This window comes from Daldinia childiae (assembly GCF_008694065.1).
Source record: "Daldinia childiae strain JS-1345 chromosome Unknown Scaffold11, whole genome shotgun sequence".
NCBI classification, from domain to species: domain Eukaryota; kingdom Fungi; phylum Ascomycota; class Sordariomycetes; order Xylariales; family Hypoxylaceae; genus Daldinia; species Daldinia childiae.
The window spans coordinates 66,127-88,019 of record NW_022984652.1 but is presented as its reverse complement, the minus strand read 5'-3'; the positions used below and the strand labels follow the sequence as shown (position 1 = coordinate 88,019).

General features: G+C 45.1%; 7 protein-coding genes across 7 annotated transcripts; 4 read left to right on the top strand and 3 right to left on the bottom strand.

Moving 5' to 3' along the window:
* Positions 1-1,839: 1,839 nt before the first annotated feature.
* GL218_08031 (putative alpha-galactosidase D) lies at positions 1,840-3,627 on the top strand (the record flags this gene model as incomplete). The annotated part of the gene is made up of 4 exons (XM_033584820.1): positions 1,840-2,218; positions 2,273-2,327; positions 2,383-2,691; positions 2,739-3,627. The coding sequence occupies 4 exons, from the start codon at positions 1,840-1,842 to the stop codon at positions 3,625-3,627; spliced, it is 1,632 nt and encodes a 543-aa protein (XP_033440928.1).
* A 690-nt stretch (positions 3,628-4,317) lies between these two features.
* On the top strand, positions 4,318-4,848 carry GL218_08030 (Mitochondrial intermembrane space cysteine motif-containing protein MIX17; the record flags this gene model as incomplete). The annotated part of the gene is made up of 2 exons (XM_033584819.1): positions 4,318-4,529; positions 4,599-4,848. 2 exons carry the CDS (start codon positions 4,318-4,320, stop codon positions 4,846-4,848), a joined length of 462 nt encoding a protein of 153 aa, XP_033440929.1.
* Positions 4,849-5,413: 565 nt separating this feature from the next.
* GL218_08029 (putative 2-dehydropantoate 2-reductase protein) lies at positions 5,414-6,820 on the bottom strand (the record flags this gene model as incomplete). Its single annotated transcript, XM_033584818.1, has 1 exon — positions 5,414-6,820. One exon carries the CDS (start codon positions 6,818-6,820, stop codon positions 5,414-5,416), a length of 1,407 nt encoding a protein of 468 aa, XP_033441069.1.
* A 750-nt stretch (positions 6,821-7,570) lies between these two features.
* On the top strand, positions 7,571-8,226 carry GL218_08028 (uncharacterized protein; the record flags this gene model as incomplete). Its single annotated transcript, XM_033584817.1, has 2 exons — positions 7,571-7,748; positions 7,805-8,226. The coding sequence occupies 2 exons, from the start codon at positions 7,571-7,573 to the stop codon at positions 8,224-8,226; spliced, it is 600 nt and encodes a 199-aa protein (XP_033441068.1).
* A 1,174-nt stretch (positions 8,227-9,400) lies between these two features.
* GL218_08027 (Pyridoxal reductase) lies at positions 9,401-10,583 on the top strand (the record flags this gene model as incomplete). Its single annotated transcript, XM_033584816.1, has 4 exons — positions 9,401-9,473; positions 9,551-9,642; positions 9,696-10,128; positions 10,192-10,583. 4 exons carry the CDS (start codon positions 9,401-9,403, stop codon positions 10,581-10,583), a joined length of 990 nt encoding a protein of 329 aa, XP_033441062.1.
* A 4,135-nt stretch (positions 10,584-14,718) lies between these two features.
* On the bottom strand, positions 14,719-15,468 carry GL218_08026 (uncharacterized protein; the record flags this gene model as incomplete). The annotated part of the gene is made up of 2 exons (XM_033584815.1): positions 14,719-15,257; positions 15,312-15,468. The coding sequence occupies 2 exons, from the start codon at positions 15,466-15,468 to the stop codon at positions 14,719-14,721; spliced, it is 696 nt and encodes a 231-aa protein (XP_033441061.1).
* Positions 15,469-19,734: 4,266 nt separating this feature from the next.
* On the bottom strand, positions 19,735-21,211 carry GL218_08025 (L-pipecolate oxidase; the record flags this gene model as incomplete). The annotated part of the gene is made up of 3 exons (XM_033584814.1): positions 19,735-19,978; positions 20,085-20,325; positions 20,395-21,211. 3 exons carry the CDS (start codon positions 21,209-21,211, stop codon positions 19,735-19,737), a joined length of 1,302 nt encoding a protein of 433 aa, XP_033441064.1.
* Between the last annotated feature and the right edge of the window lie 682 nt (positions 21,212-21,893).

Here is a 21,893-nt window from a genome sequence, read left to right as displayed (position 1 = left end):
AGTAAGTTATACAGTGGACAAGGAAGTGATGGATAGGATACATGATCGCCAAGACACGTCGCTAGCGAATCCCGTACAGAATACTGGTTCTGGTCACGATGCGGCGAAAAAGTTGGTAAGTAACTTTTTATCTCTTTGGATATCGTACCGCTAGATTCTTATTTCCAATGTTAATAGCTTTCATAGTCTTTAGTAATATACCTATCTAGCGACTCAGATTTGGATGACAACCATTCAGACGCCGGGGATGAGCACGAACACAAGGTCCAGGAATTGGATGAGTCCCAGGATGAGTCCGAAAAAGAGGGCGAGCAACGTATCAATGTGGGTAACCACTCTCAATCACGTCGTCTCAGGACCGCATAATAGGACCTGACCTGGTCATGTCTCATATATTCTCGAGACATCCCGGATTTACCCAGCAGACGTAGCTTCTTGCGCTCACAAGCATCCCCAGGCAGAAGCTAGGGCCCGGGTTCTTTCGCCGCGAATTCCAATATGCCAATGACATTAGGGGGGCGGTCGGGAAACTTAGTCGTTTCGAGATGCCGGCACAACTGCAACGCCTTCTCAATGACAGTACCAAGAAGGGATGAAAAGGCAAATCAAAGGCTATAAGGATAATTATAAGGACAAGTAGTAGCGCCATGCATCTTGTTACTTGGCTGACATTGCCTTACCGTTGCAGCTGCTGCTCCGACCACTGTCTCGACCGTTGAACGTTTGCGTATTCTTCTGCGGAATCTTCGCTTAGCATCCGTTACACATACATATTTGCCGTCTGGAATCTCTGTCTGTCTGTTTCATCTCTCCCAATCTGTCTTGTTCATGTGGCCGTGTCCCCCGCGCTGAGGCCCATATCTACTAGCTTGCTACTAGGCAATCTGCATTTCCATGTCCGTATTTCGGCCGATAGTTATTGTTATGTTTTAGATTCGAGTTTTTAGAGGCGAGTGATAAGAAAAAGGAAAGTCGAGACAGCAAGCGGTATTAGATAGATGATTAATATACATGATTAATATAATCAACCTAGGCTTGTAATGTTGCCGTCTCGTAGCCTATCGACTAATATTCGATTTGGTCTTTTTGTGCTTGTTGACTTGGTTTTCTTGGTCTTTATTGATTTGGTCTTGTTCGTTTTTATTTTTCATTCAATTAGGCGGTAGGTCAAATACATAAACAAATGAGGTTTACCTGGCTGGATCGCGGGATTGGCCTGAAAGTCCGTATAAAGTCACGCCTAGCCACATGTTTACTACCTACCACTTAAAAGTATATATATACCCTCATTCTTACCTGTTAGTTAAATAAAGAAAAATTGACCTAAATCGGATAGATTTCCTATAAAATGCATCTACTTAAGCCAGGTCAAGTCAAGTCTAAATCAAGTCAAGCTATTAACTGACTCATCGAACTCGCTGGGTATAAATGACCGTACAAATAACGATATTCCGCGAAGGAGTTGCAAGGTATTCGGCTAGCTACGAGGGCATATATATGAGAGCACATATAAAAGCGCTTATACCATACCGTTCGGCGTTCGGATCATTGCTGTAAACTTACGCAAATGCGTGCGTGAGGAACAGTGTATTAGACCAGGTTCCCCGCAAGCGGCACCTCGTATTTGGAGGACGGTGCCGGAGAAATCAACTCTGCGGAGAGTCGAACCCGCTTTAGTATCATCGGCCGTTGTAGACTGGGGAAATATCTTGGCGGCTACCATGTATAAACGGGACAGTGGTGGCCAGAAACTTCGTCATATGAAGTTGATATGGGAGAGCATTCGGACAGTTAAGCTCAGGCGCGTCCATAACTAGGTCGGAGATGAATTCCAACAAGATGAAAATTCTTACCACTTCGGTGCTTATGTTAGGGGCTTCCGTAGAAGCTGCCCTTTACAAGACAAAGACCCCGCCGATGGGATGGAATAGTTATAATCATTATAACTGCTATCCTAGCGAGGATATCATGAAAACCAATGCTCAGGGGATCGTAGATCTGGGGTTGGCTGACCTGGGTTACACATATGTCACGACAGACTGCGGGTGGATGTCAAGGGACAGAGACTCAGAAGGTCGGCTACAGTGGAATGCTACTCTCTTCCCATCTGGAGGCAAAGCTTTAGGAGATTATATTCACGGCCTGGGCTTGAAATTTGGTCTTTACTCTGGCGCAGGCTACTATCAATGCGGCTCGACGGATCTCCCAGCTTCTCTCGGTATGGGCTTCTTGTTTATTTTTACTGTTTTACTAGAATTCTAACTAGCCGCAGGGTTTGAAGAGATAGATGCGCAGTCGTTTGCTGAGTGGGAAGGTGACTCCTTAAAGTGAGTCTAAGACCCACCAATAAAGGAGAAGTTGACAATCGCTGAGTCTTTATAGATATGACAACTGTTATTCATCCTCGAAAGACAAAATGGCAGATTATGTGTCACCAGAATCTACATCGCCTGAGCGTCACAAGAAGATGGCTGCACTTTTAGATGACGTAAATCGAGACATCGCCTACTTCATTTGCCAATGGGGTATCGGTGAAGACCTAGGTGAGTGGGCGCCGCCCATTGGCAATGTCTACAGGATCAGCAACGATATCTATAATTCGTGGAGGAGCGTGTGGCGTATTACAAACCAAGTCGTGCCCTTTTATAAATCTACCTCGGTCGGTGCTTATCCCGATATGGATATGCTCATGTATGTGTACGTCCATTGAATTGAGGTAGAGTTACTGACATATATAGCGTTGGACTTAACACCCTGTCTCTCCAAGAGGAGAAGTTTCACTTTAGCATGTGGGCTATCAATAAGTCTCCTCTTAACATCGGGGTACCAATGGACCCGAAGCTCGCGCCGGCCGCCTCTCTTGATGTGCTTCGCAATGAAGAAGTTATAGCTATTAACCAGGATTCGCTAGGCAAACAGGCGCGGCTTATCCGTCGCTACACCGAAGAAGAGTGGGACATTTGGGCTGGCGAACTCTCCGGATCAAGAATCGTTCTTGGGATTGCAAACTGGAAGAACGATTCTCAGACGGTAGAGTTCGACCTCTCGGCAATGAACGTCTCGGGGGCTTACGCTCGCGATGTCTGGGCAGCGGAAGATATTGGTGCGATCTCAGGGCTCCAAAAACTTGAACTCGCTGCCCATGAAATGAGATTGCTAGTTCTAAGCGATGTCGTGGCATCGACCTCGCGACCTACGTCAAAAGGCTACTACTCGGTAGAAAATGCCACACTATCAGGTGGCGCGACGAAAGTTACCTGTCAGGCAACTGAATGCGCGCCTACGGGTAACAAGATTAGCATTGCTGCCCAAGGAGCGAGCGCAACTTTTGACTTAGTAACTGTGGGCTTTGAGGGAAAGAAGCTAGTTGGTATCGATTTCATTAACTACGAACTCGCCCTAGATAGTGCCTGGGGCTGGGGTTCTAATACCCGAAACATGACGGTTACGGTCAATGATGGGGTGCCGAAGAGATGGGCGTTTCCTATATCAGGAGGAGACTGGCTTGAGTCTGATAGGTTGCTTATCGAAGTTGATGGATTCGTAGAGGGTGAGAACCAAGTGATCTTTACTACGAGTGGAAACTCGCCAGCCCCGGATCTCATTGGGTTTGAAGTGTTTGAATGAACAAGCTAAATAATTTGCTGAATAGCCTTTTGGAATTGATTGGTATTATTTTGTTATACGTATAAAATATAGCAAGGAGTTCTAAGCATTTCAATGAAGTTATGAATTCTATTGGATCGTTTGCAATTGATGGATTTCATAGGTTGGAAGCTCAACACATTCAACTCCTGTTTCCTATGGTATCAATTGTCTAATAAAGAGGAGGGTCATTAAACGTCTATAACATTAGAGTGAAAATAAATTCTGAACTATGGTGGTATTATGTCAGAAAGGAAAGATGAGACTTAGTGAAGATGTATTAACTTGTGTTATGTACCTAAGTTAATATAATTCGCAACTTGGGGCGCCACAATATAAGCTACAAGTGCAGGTCACTGATTACCGATTAGTAACCCCTCATTGGCCAACGCCACATAACGTGTATGTACATACCTTAGTTAGAGCATCCCGGTAACCCGGACATTTACCTTTCTAGCTTTTGCCTCATGTACCTTACCTTAGCAGCATTTTCTTTAAATCCGAACTAGAAACCTGCGACCTTCCGTCAACTTCCACCTTTTTACCGTTTTGCCGATCCATCTCACAATTTTTTTCTTCTTCCGCATCAACCTTCTTTTCTACGTATATACAAACCGACACACACGCTCATTCGCGCGCTACCTATCTTTACTTCTCAACCTATAAATCAAGATGGCTCGCAACCGTTCCGCCGGTCGACCCTCTCGACCCGCTCCGGCTCGTCCTACCGTCCCCAGCAGAGCGCCTGCTCCCTCTTCTCAACAGACGCGACCAGCAGCGACTTATGCCCCGGCGCAATCTGCGCAACCGCATTCCCCTGCTCAGGCCGCTCCTCAGGGCTCCCAGGGACCTGGTTTGTTCGGCCAGATGGCCAGTACTGCTGCGTAGGTACCATCTTAAATTATTTTCTATGTAAATATGCATCGACTATAAACTAACATCAACACGCACAGCGGTGTCGCGGTAGGTTCTTCCATCGGCCACGCGATCGGCGGGCTCTTTGGCGGCGGCGGCTCCGCACCCGCCGAGGCCTCTCCCCAAGCTGCCAGCGCGGAGCAGCAGCAGAGCCAGTGGGGCAACAACTGCCAGGGCGCCACGCAGTCCTTCACCAAGTGCATGGACGAACAGGGCGGAAACATGCAGATCTGCGGCTGGTATCTTGAGCAGCTAAAGGCTTGCCAGGCTGCTGCTAGCCAGTACTAAGATATCTATCTGTGTCAAGATGGAGTAGGGTAGGAAGAAAATAGGAAAGGGGCAGGGGGAGGGGGAGGCAGCGAGGATGGCTGGGAAGAGGGGTAATGAGAACTCTCCTATCTCTACGCTTTTGGGCCGAAGGAATCGTGTCTACTAGCTATTCGTATCGTACCCAACTTATAGTTATGCCTGCAGAGTGCAGTTGCGTTTGCTTGCGGAGCCCTTGAGCCAGTGCTTCTGTATAAAGTAAAAAAAAAATTCACTCCATATTCTTCGATACGTGCGTTCCCTGTAGTATGTATGAGTTGAAGGATTTTGCGTTTATTGTTAAATTAGATTTCGGGGTTATGGTTGATCTAACATACCTACCTCCTAGCTATCAGTCATTACGCATAATGGAACTATAACAAGTTACAGCTAATTATTTCTAATATATACGCGAGGCGTTACGTTTGGATCAAAATTTAACATCTCTAATTCGTTATACAAGCGATTTGCGTAAGTGTACACTATATACAATACCAACTCAAGCCCGTGTCTATCTATACTCGAGCTATATTGTGAGTTGCATTTTCTAATAATCATCATATTCCGGTATAAGTTGGAACGGAACCTCGTGCATCTTGCGTCTGCTTTCTACCCTCGCTTTAAGCATGGATATAGCTAGGCTGTTATTCCTGTGGTCGACTCCGACCTCCTGGGCACGTCTCACGAAATAGCCGTTGACGAACTGGATAGGCGGCTCTTTTCCCATTCGGACCTCCGCTATCCACCGGCTATACTGGGTACCTTGCCTCTCTAGCCTGACTCTGAGCTTTGTCGCAAACTGTCTCTCGTGTAGGAATCTGAGCTTCTTGCGATGGTCCTGAAATTCGGGAAGAGACGAGATGATATGTATCGTCTCTGCCAACATATTTTCCCATAGTCTCATCGCATTTTTATTGCACCTTATAAGATTGAAGCTGCAATCTAAGATAGATGAGAGCGTGTCGGCTAGGGATTCAAATATCATGTCGGGTAGTTTCTCCAGCAGCAATCGCGGCCATGATACGCCGACTGCGTCGAGGTCGCCAGCCGCTGAGAGGAGATGGACCATGTGCTGAGTATGTTGATTCCCAAGCAATTGAGACGTTACTCTGTCTATATCCTCGTCTTCGTCGTCCCTAGGAACCGCGTGGAGATATAATTTCCCAGGTATGTGTCGTATCGAGTATTTATAATACGAATGCCTCGCAAGTTTATGAGTGCTGTGACAGATCACGTAATTTGGCCGTAGAGCGGGGATATCAAACACTTCCTCGTTTAACATTTCCATCAATCCAAGCCCAGGTTCGAGCAAGCAGAGTGTTGTTCGGCGGTCGATGCGTTTACGCAGGGCATACAAAGTAGGGAAAGCAGCCCTGGCGGCAGTGCTAAGAATGATATTATCCAAGATAGGCTGGTGCACTAGCGACTTATACCGACGACTAACATAGTCTGGACAGAGTATTTCCCGGGAAGACATAGGATGGCCTTTGCTATCATGAATACTGACAGCTCTACCTTCCTGTCCCCACGCTTTCATTGATATCGGGTTGTGAGTGAGCATCTGAACCGGTGGTAGTTTAGGATCAGCGGCAAGAGCGTGAGCGACGAATCGTGCATGAGGGTCGAACCCTACAACGTGAATCTTTTTCGAGAGCCTGATCGCGGGTACTGGTCTCGGGGAATTGGAATCAGTTTCCGTTCCGGCTCCTACCTGTGCTGCTACCGCCGCTGACGCTCTAGCGGAATCTGAATCCTCTTTGATATACGGGTGAGGAGGCGTAGCAATCTTGGTGATTGGTGGCGATGTATAGAAGGGATAACTTGGAGAAACGCCCTCTCTCGACCCGCCTTTCTGTGGTGAAGTTGGGGGGTAGTATATAGGAGGATCAAGGCGGAAACCGTCATTCCGGTGTTGTAGGTCCGGCATCACGGCAGCAACAGCGGACAAGTACATGGTGGCCCCCCGGCCCACAAAGAGGTTATCGCGACTCCATGTTGTAGCTCTGCTAGGTATTCGCGCTGAAGCCCGCGAAAGCGGCTGGCGAAAGATATGAGAATACAGGGTGGGAGTTTATCGTGGGTTAATTGGTTGTTCTCATGTCGTTAGAATGGCCGAGGGCTGAATCGCGACTCTTTGCTAAGGCCAAACCCTGAACATTGGGTGAAAATTAAGGAAGAGAAATAATAAAGTAGAAGAAAGAAATACCGGTCAAAATAATAGATACAAATTTCGATGCGGTGATATCAAGTAGAGTGCGTTTACAGTATAGGTTTATACATGTATATTAGCTTGCAGCGGCTTTTCATGACGATGATATTTTTTTTTTTTCCTCGAACGGATCCGATTCGGGCCCCACGATTGCGCTAAGCCGGTGGGAAATGAAATGGCTATTATTGGCGAAAGCAGCTGAAAGCCCATATTTTCAAGTACATGAGATAGGTAAGAGGTACCTATAAATGTATCTATCTAGGTCCACTATTTCGTATTATGTAACTACGATCTTAAAAGTTGGGTTTCTTAGAATTCGCTTTATTCTTTCTCCGTTTTCATATTCTGCCTCTAATCACCGCCATAATTCTTCAATTAGGTACAGAATTACAGTTGAATATAATTGCGACCGAGCCAATGCGATAGTCTACTTTAAATAAATCAACACTTTTTTCTAATGACTGTCGCGAATATTTCATATCAAATTCGCGCATAATGGATCCGCCAAATATTTCACCACAGTTGGATCGACTCGACGATGAACTCGATAACCTCGAGGAAGCCCTACAGCCCATCCTTGGTAACATCTCGGATGTCGCTAACAAGCTACCTCTGCTCGACAAAGCCAAGCTCTACGTGCTTGCGACCTATTCCATAGAATCGATGCTCTTTTGTAAGTACAAGCTTTTTAAATCTTGCAAATTTCTATTAGTCTAACACAGCAATAAGCTTCCCTTCGACTTAATGGCGTCGAGGCAAAAGAACATCCCGTTTTCAAGGAACTTGCTCGCGTACGACAATACTTTGACAAGATCAAAAATATCGAGACTCCCCCGCAGAAGCCCGAGCAGACCTTAAACAAGGAAGCCGCCATTCGATTCATTAGAGCCGACTTAGCCGAGAACAATAACAAGCTTGTCAACACTAAGCTAAGCGAGATGATCGCGAAGGAACGCGCTAAAGCCGCACTGAAGGCTGCTCAAGCAAGTAGTAGCAAGCGAAAAGCCGAAGTATCTATCCCTCCTGTACAGCCTAATACCGGATCCAATACCGAAGAGGTTGACTCGGAAGTTTCGCGGAAGAAAAAGAAGAAAGAGAAGACAGAAGAAAAGAAGCATAGAGACAAGAAAAATAAGAAATCTTCCAATTAAAATACGGAATTCATGGCCGTCACGATTAAGAACGAAACCTACAACGCCACCATCCACCACAGCTTTCATTTCCACCAACGAAAGTCAAGCATGTGTATTAAGAGGGTCGAAGAGTTGCTCTATAATCTCTAATATGTTGCGCCGAGATACGCCAAGTCGGAGAACTAATTCGACGCCCTAGCAAAGCAAGTAAAGAAGAGCGAAGGGCCCTCAAACTAAGTGAGCCTAGCAGGTTAGCAGTTTTCTAATGCTCCTACAAATACTAGTCTATCAGGCTCCGATACTAAGGGAAGTTGAGCCATTAGCATAGATAAATCATTATTCAGTAACGCCGGACTCATCTGATCAGTTGATGGCTAGGTAGGTGATACTGCCTGTCCTAAACCCTGCGCAAGGCTTGATACCGGCTCATCATAGTCGTACATATACCCGGTTAATAAAATACGAAGAATATTAATACCCCTGTATGAATCTGTATTGTAAACATATAATACTCCGGACATACTGTGCGAAATTGTCCTAATACCGGCCGGGAGTCGGATCCCCTATACTCGGAAAATGTGGGGCTCAGTAGCGGAGCCGATCTGATATACCAAGATATCATACCGGTCGGGTCTATTAGAGTACGCACCTATCTAAAAATACGTAGCTAATTAAAGGTATGTTCGGATATAATATTTAAAAAGTCCAAGATATTCCCCTTCCATTCCCTTTTCATAAACTACCTAGGTACTGATTAGAAATAAGCTGCAGCAATCCAATTTTCATAATGCTAGGCGTCAACTTGCACTTTAGAATTGCGGCGTCGGGAGTTAATTTGAGTCCCGCGCGTCAAACCCTTGATCAACGTATCCGGTAGCGTCATGCCGGAACAAGACTTTACCTAATTCAGTGAGGTCCCTAGTCAGGACCGGGACTCAATAGAACATCCGGCCCGAATAAGAGATATACGGATTTAAGAACAAAAGTCCAGTATGCCGTAACTAAGAATGATCTATTTCACGATAGAGGTATATATAAAGTCAGTGGCCACGCAGTATACGTAAGAGATGTATAGACCAATATCAGTTATAATAGCTGCGCCCTTCCTTTCCAGTAGCACAATTTATAAGAGAGCCCCTTTATCGGTTTTCCATCAACCACCATAACTCGGCATAACTTGACAGTTTACATCATGGGTTCGGGAAAAGCAGTGTCCACTCGTGTCGGCGGCAAGGTCGTAGGCCCTGTTGGATTTGGCATGTTGGGTAAGTACTCTCTTTGCGTGCGACAAGTGCATTAGCATACCTCTACGTAGAAATACCAAGTTGACGCCGTATATTAGGGTTAACGAAGCCGTGGGCCCCCGTCGAGTATCCCATTGCTGTGAAAGTCTTGAAGACGGCATTAGAGCAAGGTGCAAATCTTTGGAATGGTGTAAGTGAAACTCGCTTCATAAACCCCTGAGAGTAAAACTAATTCAAACGTAGGGCGTGCACTACGGAACTCCCGAAGCAAATTCTCTGCATCTAATCAAGTACTACTTCGAGAAGTATCCCGAAGATGCCAGCAAGGTCGTCCTTAGCATCAAAGGTGCATTTGCTATGAAGACCGGGCCAGACGGTAGCCCGGAAGGTATCCGTGCTTCTGTCGAGCAGGCCCTCGAAGTTCTAGGTGGTACCAAAACCATTGACGTCTTTGAATGCGCGCGGGTTGACCCCAAGGTCCCCGTTGAGACCTCTATCAAAGCATTGAGTGAGCTTGTAAAGGAGGGCAAGATTGGCGGTATCGGACTGAGCGAAGTCGGCGCAAACACAATCCGCAAAGCTCACGCGGTGCATCCCATCTCGGCTGTCGAGATAGAGTTGAGCTTATTCACTCCCGATCCCCTTCATAATGGCGTTGCGGATACTTGCCACGAACGTAAGTAATCTAAGTATGGTATAAAACTATAATTCGGTTTCTAATAATGCGGTCTATATATAGTCGGCATCCCCATCGTAGCGTACAGCCCCATCAGCCGCGGGTGGTTAACCGGCGAGTTGCGTAGCTTAGACGACCTCCCGCAGAACGACTTCCGCCGCATGCTCCCGCGCTTCCAACCCGAAGTCTTCGATCAGAACTTCAAGCTCGTCGAGGCGGTGGAGCAGATTGCCAAGCGTAAGGGTGTCACGACGGCGCAGGTGGCTATCGGGTGGGTGATTCACCAGGGCGCCATTCCTATTCCCGGTTCTGCTAGGGTCGAGCGAGTTATTGAAAATACGAAAGCTGCCGAGTTGACAAATGAGGAGTTGGCTGAAATTCAGAGAATCCTTGATACATTGCCTATTAGCGGGGAGCGCTATGGCGGTGCGCAGGAGAAGTTTCTTAACGCATAGTTAATAGGTGCATTCACCTACTTGATTGGTAATGAAAATAACATAATATTCTATTAGCAGAAATCCTCAACTATATATATATTTAACATGTTTGATGTTTCGACGAAAGAGCCGTGGCGGGTTAGTATATATGATGTTATTTAAGACAAACATGTAATACGGTTATCAAGGGGAAGCCCACTTGTGGATAATGGTGCAAGCATCTTTTCAGGAGCATAATGTTCTAAAGAACAGCCTTTCTATTTATTTATTAAGTCATATAAGACCTCGCAAACTTCGTAAAGCAATTCAACTCTATTATTATTGGAGTTAAATTTCTAAAGATGTCAATCTGTGAGAAAGAAGGGGCTACTAAGCTATATCCGGCTATAAAGAATGGGTAAATAGTAAAACTGTAGTGCCTAGTTAAGTTCCGAGTGTCCAGGCAATAACTTCTAGTATTATCGTCCCGTAAGACAACTATTCATTATACTAAACTCCAAATAGAAAAGGTTTCAGAAAACAAAGAAGGATAAGTCTAGTCCTGGTTCCGGCTACAGGAGTGGGTAGCTCCTTGCTGTTCTGTCATTTTCATGTCCCCAATAACTTATCGGTTGTTGTAAGGTGGGAGGCAGAAGATTCAGTACTATAGACTAATCTAGCCTCATCAAGTATTGGGATAATTACCTAGATACTGCTTTCAAATTTTCCTGCGCGGCTTTTCTCCTAATAAAAAGTCTTGATGCATTGGTCTTTTTAGATATCCAAGATTTTCCATTACCCTCACCATTATGTGAGTCTACGCGAGCAATAGGTAAAGACAGGATAGTATTATGCTCAGTATCCGGATTGTTGCGAAGGTGAGAGCAGCGTCCGTCAAAATTGCGGCGAGCTACTTCTTCCTCTTCCTCTGCTATAGCTCGTGCAATGCTATTTGGCATATGTTTGATCTCTTTATCAGCTTTCGCACGACGCTGTAGCTCTTCGTGAATAACGTCGTTTTTATGAATCGGGACGTTTGTTTCGGGAGACGATGAGTTTTGAGCCTTGGGTACAAAGATGACAAGATTCATCTCGGAGGAGCCGGGATCAAGTTCGACGTTTATGAAGTCCAGCTTATGCTTCAAGAATGCGTCTGTCTCCTCTAGCACATCTTGTCCGATGATGACGTCGTATATGCAGTCCCGGAAGACATGAAACTCAACATCTATGTTAGACGCTTCTGACGGCAAGCTGGAGGCATATCTCCATTTTGTTCGAATAGAACCTTCCGTATTTCCATAACTCCCATCTGCAAACAGTAGCAGTCGTTTGTCGTTCCGGTAAACTAGGCTCTCCAACCCGCTTTCCTCGATAAATTTCCAAGATAGTAGACTCCCTTCTGACCCGGAGTCGGGTAATGCTAAGACGGTGGAAGTATGAACAATCCCGCACACTCGTCGACTCGTTGGCCCGAGGACATTTACCTGCAGGACGGAGAGTGCACCAGTTGGCCTCGGGATACGGGATAACCGATTTTTGTGATGAGACATAGTCCGGGTCTTCGCTAAAAATTCATAACCAAGGACTATATCGTATACACAGTTTGCTAGGACATAGAAGGTTACTACGAATGTTTGTGATAAATCTGCTGAGAATTGCCAGTTGGCTTCAACAATACCAAGAGTGATAATGTACCTCCCATTTGCCGTTCGAAGGTAAAGTTGCTCTCCTTCCTTATGATACTTGATTCTGAGTTTAAGTTTCGAGGCCAGAGATGCACCCATAATGTTATACCCAGTACCAGTATCTGGGATAGCATATGCCTGCGTGCCATCAATTCTGCCCTGAGTAACAAGGATACCAGGATATATGCTTCTTCCTATCGCCTGCTTCGTCCCCCGTTGACTCTTTCGCTCGTTGTCCGCGTCCCTCCCCTGTCCTGATTTTGTATTAACCCAGTCTAGCCATTTGTCGTATATCGCCCTCCCCTCAGAGCAACTAAGAATCGCGTAGGCATGTTGAAATTCCTCTACATGTTTTTTACTTAATGGTAGATTGGAAGCGCGAAGTCTGATAACGCGATAGGCTGACTCGATTCTAGTCTGGTGTGCGTTGCGTGGGACACCTAGCACATCATATAAAGTTAACGGATAATGCCCATGGTCCATATTTGCCGAAATCCTGATAGATGATTAAGTTGCCCCCAGACTATGTTTATGTCGGATTTTCATGTGATAGTAATAGTTTTAGGGTCTTACATCCGCTGTCTGTCTGATTCATGCCCGATGCATCGCCCCCCGGGGCACAGCCACCGTTCTTATTGAGTCGGTTACTTAGGCGGCGTGGTATGCCAATAATTTGATGTGCGGCTATTGATTGGTTCGTGTCATATGCCCTTAGATACTCGGGCTAAGGCTTAATGAAATGTCAAGAGTACTACTCGAAACAATTCTGCCCTACCAACTATTCCACGTCGAGACAAGCATACGGGTGACCTTAAGTATTCAATAAAGGATAGCTTCAGCAGGTTAAGTTAATTCATTATCTTAACGGGTAATCTATAAAACATACGGATTTTGGACTTGCCGATGTCAAATCCAGGGGTTTCTGGATACGCTACGTTTTCCGACTTCATTGCCACAGACCCTGAATTATCAATATATAGAACGTTCCTAGCGCTCAACTCGCGCAGCTTACTATATCAGCAATCGGAGCTCTTAGAGCTGGAGAAAAAGTTCCGAGAATTTGACGAATGTGACAACAAGGATTCTAATTTTGACGTTCTGCTGTCAGCAAAATGCTGGGAGACTTTCGCGGCACGGGCAGCAGTGAATAAGCCTCACGAGGCAGAACGAATGAAGACCATCAAGGATATGCAGACCAAGTTAAAAGTATATCGTGAGATTAAAATGAGGCTCTATGCTTTTAAGATAGCACAGACTAATGCTGTGTAGACGAAGCGCTTTTATTGCAAAGTCAAATATTAAAATTTTCTACCCCAGGTCGTCGAGCATTCGGGGCTTTCCGCGGCTGGTTCGATAACGAGAGGCCATTTGTCGGGTACGGGAGCGATTTATTAACAAATCAAAGCGACTTCGCAGCCCTTCAGGTATCCACTGATCAGGATTTTCTATCAAGCACATTGCAAGATCTTTGTGGGAAAATATTACCCGTAAGTTAGATCCCCTTAATGCCCCCTAGACCTACTACTTAGCTTATATCTTTATCTAGGGCACTCGACACGAGACAGCACCTGAGATCAAATATTACTCTGCGAAGAACGTTTCGCGTCTGGTTACGATTAGCACAGTATTCCTAGCTTCTCTAGTCATTAACGGTGCCATCGTCGCCCTTTATGTTATCAAAGATGAGCATATTAGGCTGGGCATGATTACCCTCTTTACGAGTCTCTTCGCTACTAGTTTAGCGGTGTTAACAGATGGACGGAGGACGGATATTATCCTGGCTACGGCAGCTTGTGCGGCGGTATTAGTTGTATTTGTTTCTACGAGCGAAAGTAGTTAAAGAATTGTTGAGATTTTCGATTAGGAATCTAGAAAAAGGATACTTTCAATATGTATAATTGACCTCCTATTATTGGAATCACGGTTCTTCTTAAAATAACGATGTTGGCTCCGTGCTTTTTAGTATATCTCGTAATATGAGTTGGTTAGGGGACTGAGGTCAGTGTCTTCATCAAAGATAATTACAAGCAGGGAGTAAAACTAATTTATCAACCCCGGAATGGGGGAGCTTTTAATCTATATTAACGGCGCTCGATGTAAAACTCTTCCTCCGTGCGACGTGAATCCCCCCTTTTTCGCCTTTACCGAGTATTTAAAAAGGCCGCACCTGAATGTCTGCAAGGTAACACAATTGGATCGGTGTATCTTCCTTGGTGTTCCTCCCAGATGAGCTAATAACATATATGTTTAACGTATGCTCTTTATTGTGCAATTACACATATAGCCCGTTGGGACGGAGCAGGGGAATATATCGTAGGTTTCAAATCGTGGAAATATAAACGGATGGCTAGGTACCTTCTTGGTAAGTACCATTATACTTCAATTCCCTACTGAATAGGGATATACTTGCTCGGGTTTCGCCATTCTAACAAGAGTGGATATATTTAGGTTAGTTATAGACCCCCTATGAAACTATTGAGTACCTTATGTTATGCAAAAAGTATTTGCCATGTTTCATATTCCATTTCATTGGCTACCACAGGTGCAGTTGCGGCTGTGCCTAATATCGAAGAATCAATAGGCAACTTAGAAAGATACCAACTCTTCGCCCATCTCATTCTTTCCGCGGACCTAGTGAAAAGGCCTTTGCCGTCTTCCATAACCTTGCACCTGCGACCGAGCAACTGCTCGCACGCTACAAAATAGTCGCTGAGCCTCTCTGCGAGGTCGGGGTAGTTGATGCTCTCCCGGGCGATATGCGCATCCCAATCCCGGTCTTCTAGAAAAAGGAGGTGAGTTAATACAATGTTGGAGTAAGAAAGATGCGCAACCATGACGAAGCTGAGTGCCGCAAACATGTCTCCTGGGATGGTAAGATACAGCTCGAGAAGCGACTTTGCGCTTTGACAACAAGTCCATAGAGCCTGGCTCCGCATAAATGTCTTGTTCGTAGGATCCAAAGACTTCATATCGATTATTGGCTCGTATAGCCGGATGAGGACCATGTGATAATGATGCCATACGAGGACTATTAGATTGTTAACTGAAGCATACGAATCCATGAGGGGTTAATACAACTTACAGTTGGACTTCTGATCTTCAGGAAGCTGACTGACTATATCATCAAGCTGCCGTCGAATACTGGACATTGCCATGACATGTGATACTCCTAATACCGCATCCCCACCGGTACCATTCTCCGAGAACACATTTGTAGCCCGAATTACCAGATGCTGCATACGCACAAGTGTAACGGCAAGCTGATCTGTAGAAGAGTTAATAGCTTGGGTTAACTCGTTGCAGCATTGATCCATGTAATCCGTAAACTCCATCGGTTCCGTACGTCGAAAAATACTTCGTATACTAAAGCGGTACGTTTAGATCTTGACATCAGTGATAATCATCGCTGATACTTACACTGATGAAATATAGAATACACCGAGTAAAGCTCTTCGTTCGGCATGAGTATGCTCCCTTCGGATATTCATCCCTCTAACTAGTATAGTAGCTTCTTCTATGATGCATCGTGAAGACATGGTTTGAGAGTCTGGAGATCTATTAAGTCCCATGTCCCCGACCATTCCAATGGCTAATTGCATGAGACTTGAATCATGAGCATGTACGAAGAAATGCCAAATTTGCCTAAACTTTCGTCAACAAGAAAGTACGATAACGATCACAGCGTGAGAACATTGCACTAGTACGATGCCGACTTACCAAGCAATATAAATGAGTATAGCTTGTAATAACTCCAAGCTTCTTTCCTCCTGCACTACTACATGAAGAGCGAAATATTCCCGAAACCACTTTTCTATCTCACACTTAATTGGCCAAGGCTGGGGACGACAGACGTATATGATGGCTTTTAGTAGCAAGGGCCGATCCTGGAGCATCTCACGGGCTGACCAGGGGGGTAGATGAATGAACGGAAAATTGGGCTGCATGGTGGTTCTATATTCGAATAGAACTTGATCGGCCTCAATAAGAGACACACGGAACCCAGCCGGAAAGTCGATATACTCCTCGGGGGTCTTAGAAATTGAAGATATTATAGAAGGTATACCAACGTTTGGTGAAATTGTATATGGATTGTCAACCTCCCCATATGAAATCTGAGGGGCTTGTTGTTGGATTTGAGCAGCTGGTAAATTACCTATATTAGAGACTTGTTGACCCGCTGTTAACATAGTCATGATGCTGTCTACTTTTCTCTCAAGTTCTCCAACCCGTCTAAAAGAAGGGAGAAAGAAGCGTCAGTACGAAACATCCAAGGGTGGTCGGACGCTTACTTTGATTTTCCTCGCCGTTTTCTAGGACCCAATTCTTGAACAGAGCAGTGCAGCTTAGATTTAGAGCATCTGGACTCATGTCAATTACAGACGATCAGTAGGTATTATCAGCTTTCAAGAATATGTACCTTTCACAGATAGTCCCTGTTAACCAATGGCATTTCGTCTTTGAGCGGGCGCAATTCACGCACGCCCTTTGCTTATTAACACATCTCTCCTGCGTATGGACCTCTACGCCGGAGGGTGTTGGTGAGGTAGATTCCGAAGCCATTCTCGAGGAGCAAATTAACCTCCGTAATGTAGTTCTAAGGTCTTGGTTTTATGTGTATCTCGGAAAATTTGGGCAGTCCGAAAGAGCCGGGGTAGTGATCGACCAATTATATCATTGCTTCTGGACTAATGGGATTTCATTTGCTTTCCGAATTCCGGAGATGAAGTCCGCGCCCCATTTATTGAAGCCCTACGCCTACTCGGTTAGTAATTTAGTTCCCGATGAACTTATGTCTTGGCCTCGGAGTGTTTTTTTTTTTTTGCTTTTTTTAACTTAAACAAAGATAAGGTATTTTGGAATACATGGTAAAGAGTTATATCATCCAGACTTTGCTTCTCCTCTTCATATATGCTAATGATGATTTCCTATCAAGTAGCTAGTAAACCATACCTATATTCCTTAACTCGATTTCGTATTTAGTCTTTAAATACAGACTACGAGATAGGACTTGACTTATTTGGTAGGTGGCTGAAACTTGGGGGGGCTGAAATACAGGAGTAAATACGAAATCTCTCGTAAATGATGATGAAGTGTCGACTCCGAGGCCTTTTTGATTCCAAGAAAGCGCACGATAATTGCAATATTAAATATCCTTTTGTATATCTTAATCGCTTCTCAGACATGTTTAGCCGTCCACTTCTCATCAAGTTATACAACTACAACTACTCTCCAGTGAGGCACACCATGGGATAACATGTTCATATATATTTCCTGTGTAATAACCCCCTATCTATTAATGTTAAAGGGAAAATGTGGCGGTTTCATCCATAAGCCATTCTCTAAGTAACGCGTCGTGGCATTGGATTTCTTAATATAAACCTAATACCGACTACATAAAATGCTCGTTGCCTGTGCATTTTCCTCTCCTAAATAGTGTTTTACTCATCGTTGTCGTTACATTGTTTTATTTTTTCCACCTCGATTTCCTTAGTTGTCAATAATTATAATTATTACTTCTGCCGTCACTACGTTTAAGATGAGTCAAACATATCTTGCGACATGTTATTTCCCCGATAGATCAATTGATACGCTGAGCGTACCTTGCAACAATACCGCACAAGGTCTCGGTGCTGCGAGTCCTTGTTGTCGCCCTCATGATGCCTGCTATGAAAGTGGTGCTTGTTTCCAGGATTGGTCGGGAGTTAGTACGTATTTATATTCCAACAGAACATAATTATCCAGTGTCCTTAATCCTCCATTTATATGTTCTAACTATACTTCTTGAGTTCTATTTAACTATAGTTATTGATCGTTGTTAAAGTGTATAGGCAAAGCTGCACAGATCCAACATTTAGAGACTCGGCTTGCCCTCAAATGTGCCTAGGAGACGGTAAGATAGTTTCACGACAGGACTATACGGTCTAAACTAACGCAGACAGGAATGCTTAAGGATGGAGTATGGATTTTAACTTGCGATATGAAGGGTGGGAAGGCCTGCTGCTTAACTAATGATACATCATGTTGTGGAAGTGAGAGTTCGTGGTTTGATTTTGTGAGTAACAAAACATTTAAGCATGCTGATATCAGTGACCCTGTATTGGACTGCTTATCTTTCAATTCATAGTCTAAGAGATGACCCTGCTAACTTGCGATGTTCAAGGTACCTGGATATATAAAGGCCGTCTTGAATGGGGATGGGTCAAACCGCTTAGGCCCGAATGCGGGTGATGGGGAAAGTCTTCTCACAACTTCAATAACCACATCGATATCTCAGACTTTGACTACGTTCACCGGTGCTTCATTTCCCACTACATCCTCCGACAATACCAATAGCCTTACAAGTTCTCCTACTACAGCGAATCAACTGGGTGACTCGTTGTCAAGTCCAGGTTTTTCCACTGCCGCAATAGGGGCGACTGCAGGTTTAGGGGCGCTTTTCATGATCAGTTTGATGGCCCTCATATTCATATACCTGAGGCGGACTAAGAAAAAGAAGCAAGAGAAGTCAAGTTCTGAGATACAAACAGCAGGTGAACTGCCAGGTGACATGAGCCAATACGAGCTGGCGACTACGAATGAGCTTCACGGTGGGGATAAGGTGCCTAACACATGGCATATTGATAGATGATATGATTTGCAACATTGCTTACAGTTTAAGATTAAAAACCATGTTACTTTTGCTTTAAATTAAAAGTTAGTTAGATATTTAAACAATACTCTTCGAGGACAATCATTCTAAGCTTTGTGGCATAAAACCCCTTTTGTCGGGTCCATCAGCACGAGATCAAGACACTCTTTTGCGTGATATGCCTCCTTCTCGTCGAAGACAGCGGCATCATTGACGTATTCGTGTATAGAGTCAGTAACATTGTTAGTCCATTCGCGATATATCGGCGATTCGATAAGTACGACTGTGATAACGCTATGTTTATAAATGGCCGGAATGGCCATAAGTTGATCTGAAATGTTGATAGGCGACCCGTCACTCTGGTCAATACAAAAGAGATCTAGCCAAAACCAACCGATACCGCACACATCAGGACGGTTTGGAATAGATAGAAGATCCCGTTTGCGTGAGCTGACCTCAACAGATCCTACTCCTTCGATATTGACTTTTTGGGTAGTCATCGGGTCGCCCCATACATGGGAGGCGGCGACGTATGGCTCTGCGTGAATCGGCGCCTGCTTCCGCTCCACGTAAAGTGTACCTTTATCATGCTGAGAGATCCGAGCTAGATATATTTCCACCTGGTAGGTACTACGTAATGCTGACGTTTTTGATGTGATTTATTATGGTAATATTGAGTCGTTGGATGTGATTCCTAAGATGGTGGTGACTGGATCGAGATGATCTATGAGGACATGAATCACATGAGGCGCACTGTGCGCTACTTAACCAACTGATATATCATATATCGTATAAATCGCGGTTGGAGTGATCTTGATCCTAACTACTTGAATCCTATAAACCACGACCAAACTGCAAACTGCCAAGCTAATACCTATTATAAGTCTCTTAACTCTTTCACAGGCCAGACTTTATTCCCTGTTGGGTCCGGACGCTCACGGTTCCACGCCCATCGCCGTTGCAGTTCTGATTCTAGAGACCCGTCTAACATCCTCGTAACATACTCGCCGATGACGGGGAAGAACTTCCACCCATGAAACGAGCCACAGGTCGCGACATATAGTCCCTTAGAAGCTGGATGAGGCGATATGATAAAATCTTCACTGGGTGTAACCGCATCCCTAGCGTCCAGGAGTTAGTTTACATAGTATAAGCGTAATTCATATGTACCTAGATAGGTAAGTATATAATCAGGGGAAGAAAGAATAAGATATAGAAATCGTATACCAGCATATGCGATGTTCCGAAACCTTCCACGCCTCTCCGCGTTTCCCGAATGTGGCTTTGTTGGCAAATTCGAGGTCTTGCACTAGAGTATCCGGGATCGTCCATTGCGAGTAGTCCGTGAAAGCTGGTGGTGCGGAGATTTGACGACCAGAGGGCATCGTCTGTGTATTCTTGAATATGCACTGGCCCCACCACTTCAGTTTCTTGTCTTTGGTCGGCGGTAAAGCGCCATTACTTGCACCTATATTGGTGGTTAGGGCGATGAAGTAGAAAACGACAATAGAAGAAAAAAAAATAGCTGACAGCTTACCTCTCTCGGGATCATTCTCTTGAATACCAACTGGCATCCCTGAGAACTCCTCCGCAGTGCTATCATCAAGCTGCGCCAGCCCAGTCGTTACTCCCGCCGCGATCATTCTGTCCCCAGCAAGGAACTCATCTCGCCCGGTCTTCTGAGACATTCTATCCAGCAACTTTGGTGTAAAAGCACCAGTCGACAATATCGTATGCGTAGCGGTATATATCTCTCCGTCCTTAGTCAAAACCCCAACACACTCTCCATCCTCCCCAAACGATAACTCCTCAATCTCAGCCGCGACGAATCTGACACCCTTTTCAACCGCTTTCTCCGTTACAGCCTGCAGCGCTCCCTTAGCATCTGCCCACCCACTCGTCTCATTGACCAGCACATTCTCAACCCCCGTATAATCCGCCCCGTCAAAAATTCCCCCATACAACCTCTTCGCCTCTTCCACTGGCACGATACGCATGCCATCCGTAGCCCGTCCTAGCCGAGCATAGTTATCTAAAACCTGACGTGCGAACCCTGTGCGACTAATCCAGTAGATGCCCGTCTCGCGGTAGAACGGGCGCCACAGGGGGTCTGCGCGCCAGACGTCCTGCGCTTCGAGCGCGAGCCGGCAGTATACCAAGTTCCGGTAGTCGGCACGCACAACCTTATTCCAATCCCAAGATGCGGCCACGCGGCTCTGTGCTGTGTGCGCGTCGCGGTCAATAAGTGTTATAGATGAATCTGGGAATTTGGTGGCTAGGTGTAGTGCGGTCGAGGTGCCGAAGACACCGGCCCCGACGATAATGTAAGAAGGAGAAGGCTGGGAAGATGTCATCGTGATTTTTAGCAGTATACCTAGGTAAATATGAAACTACCTCGTATATAAAGGGAAGGTTTAGTATAAATTTGTTTCGAGTTAGCGTCTTTAGTTTTGTCTTAAATACGATGGCGACATTACCGCCGTGGTGCCCCTCAGCGGCCGGTCCGTCTCCGATTATAGGACCGAGATCTTGATCGCCGAAAGTACGGACAGGAATTATACGCAATAAATTTTCTTAGTAAATGATAGAAGCGTCAGAATTTATTTATTTTAAATTGAAAATATACCCAAAATTGATGAAACTCCGTCAGCTTTCATCCACATGCACCCTTAGAATATTTGCATCAATTTTAAAGAGGCAGTTAATAGACATCTAGCCCGTATAACTAAAATAGGAGCCGAGTATGCATTACATCCGGCATGTAAGCTGAGACTGTTTAACTGTTTAACATATCATTCCCTCGATGCTTTTGGGTCTCACCTGCTACCCCCTTTTCCTTGTAATCCATAACGTAGTAGTAAGTCCGCCAAAGCACCACCAGCCGAGTTGTGGATGCTAGATACCTTTCAGGTAAATACTACAGTATCCCAAGTTCCTATTCCTAGGCGCAATGAATAGCTTTGGACTTTAACGAGCCTTTCCGGCTTTAAGACTTCGCCACGACGCTTGCGCTGATGGATAATGGATATCTCCAGC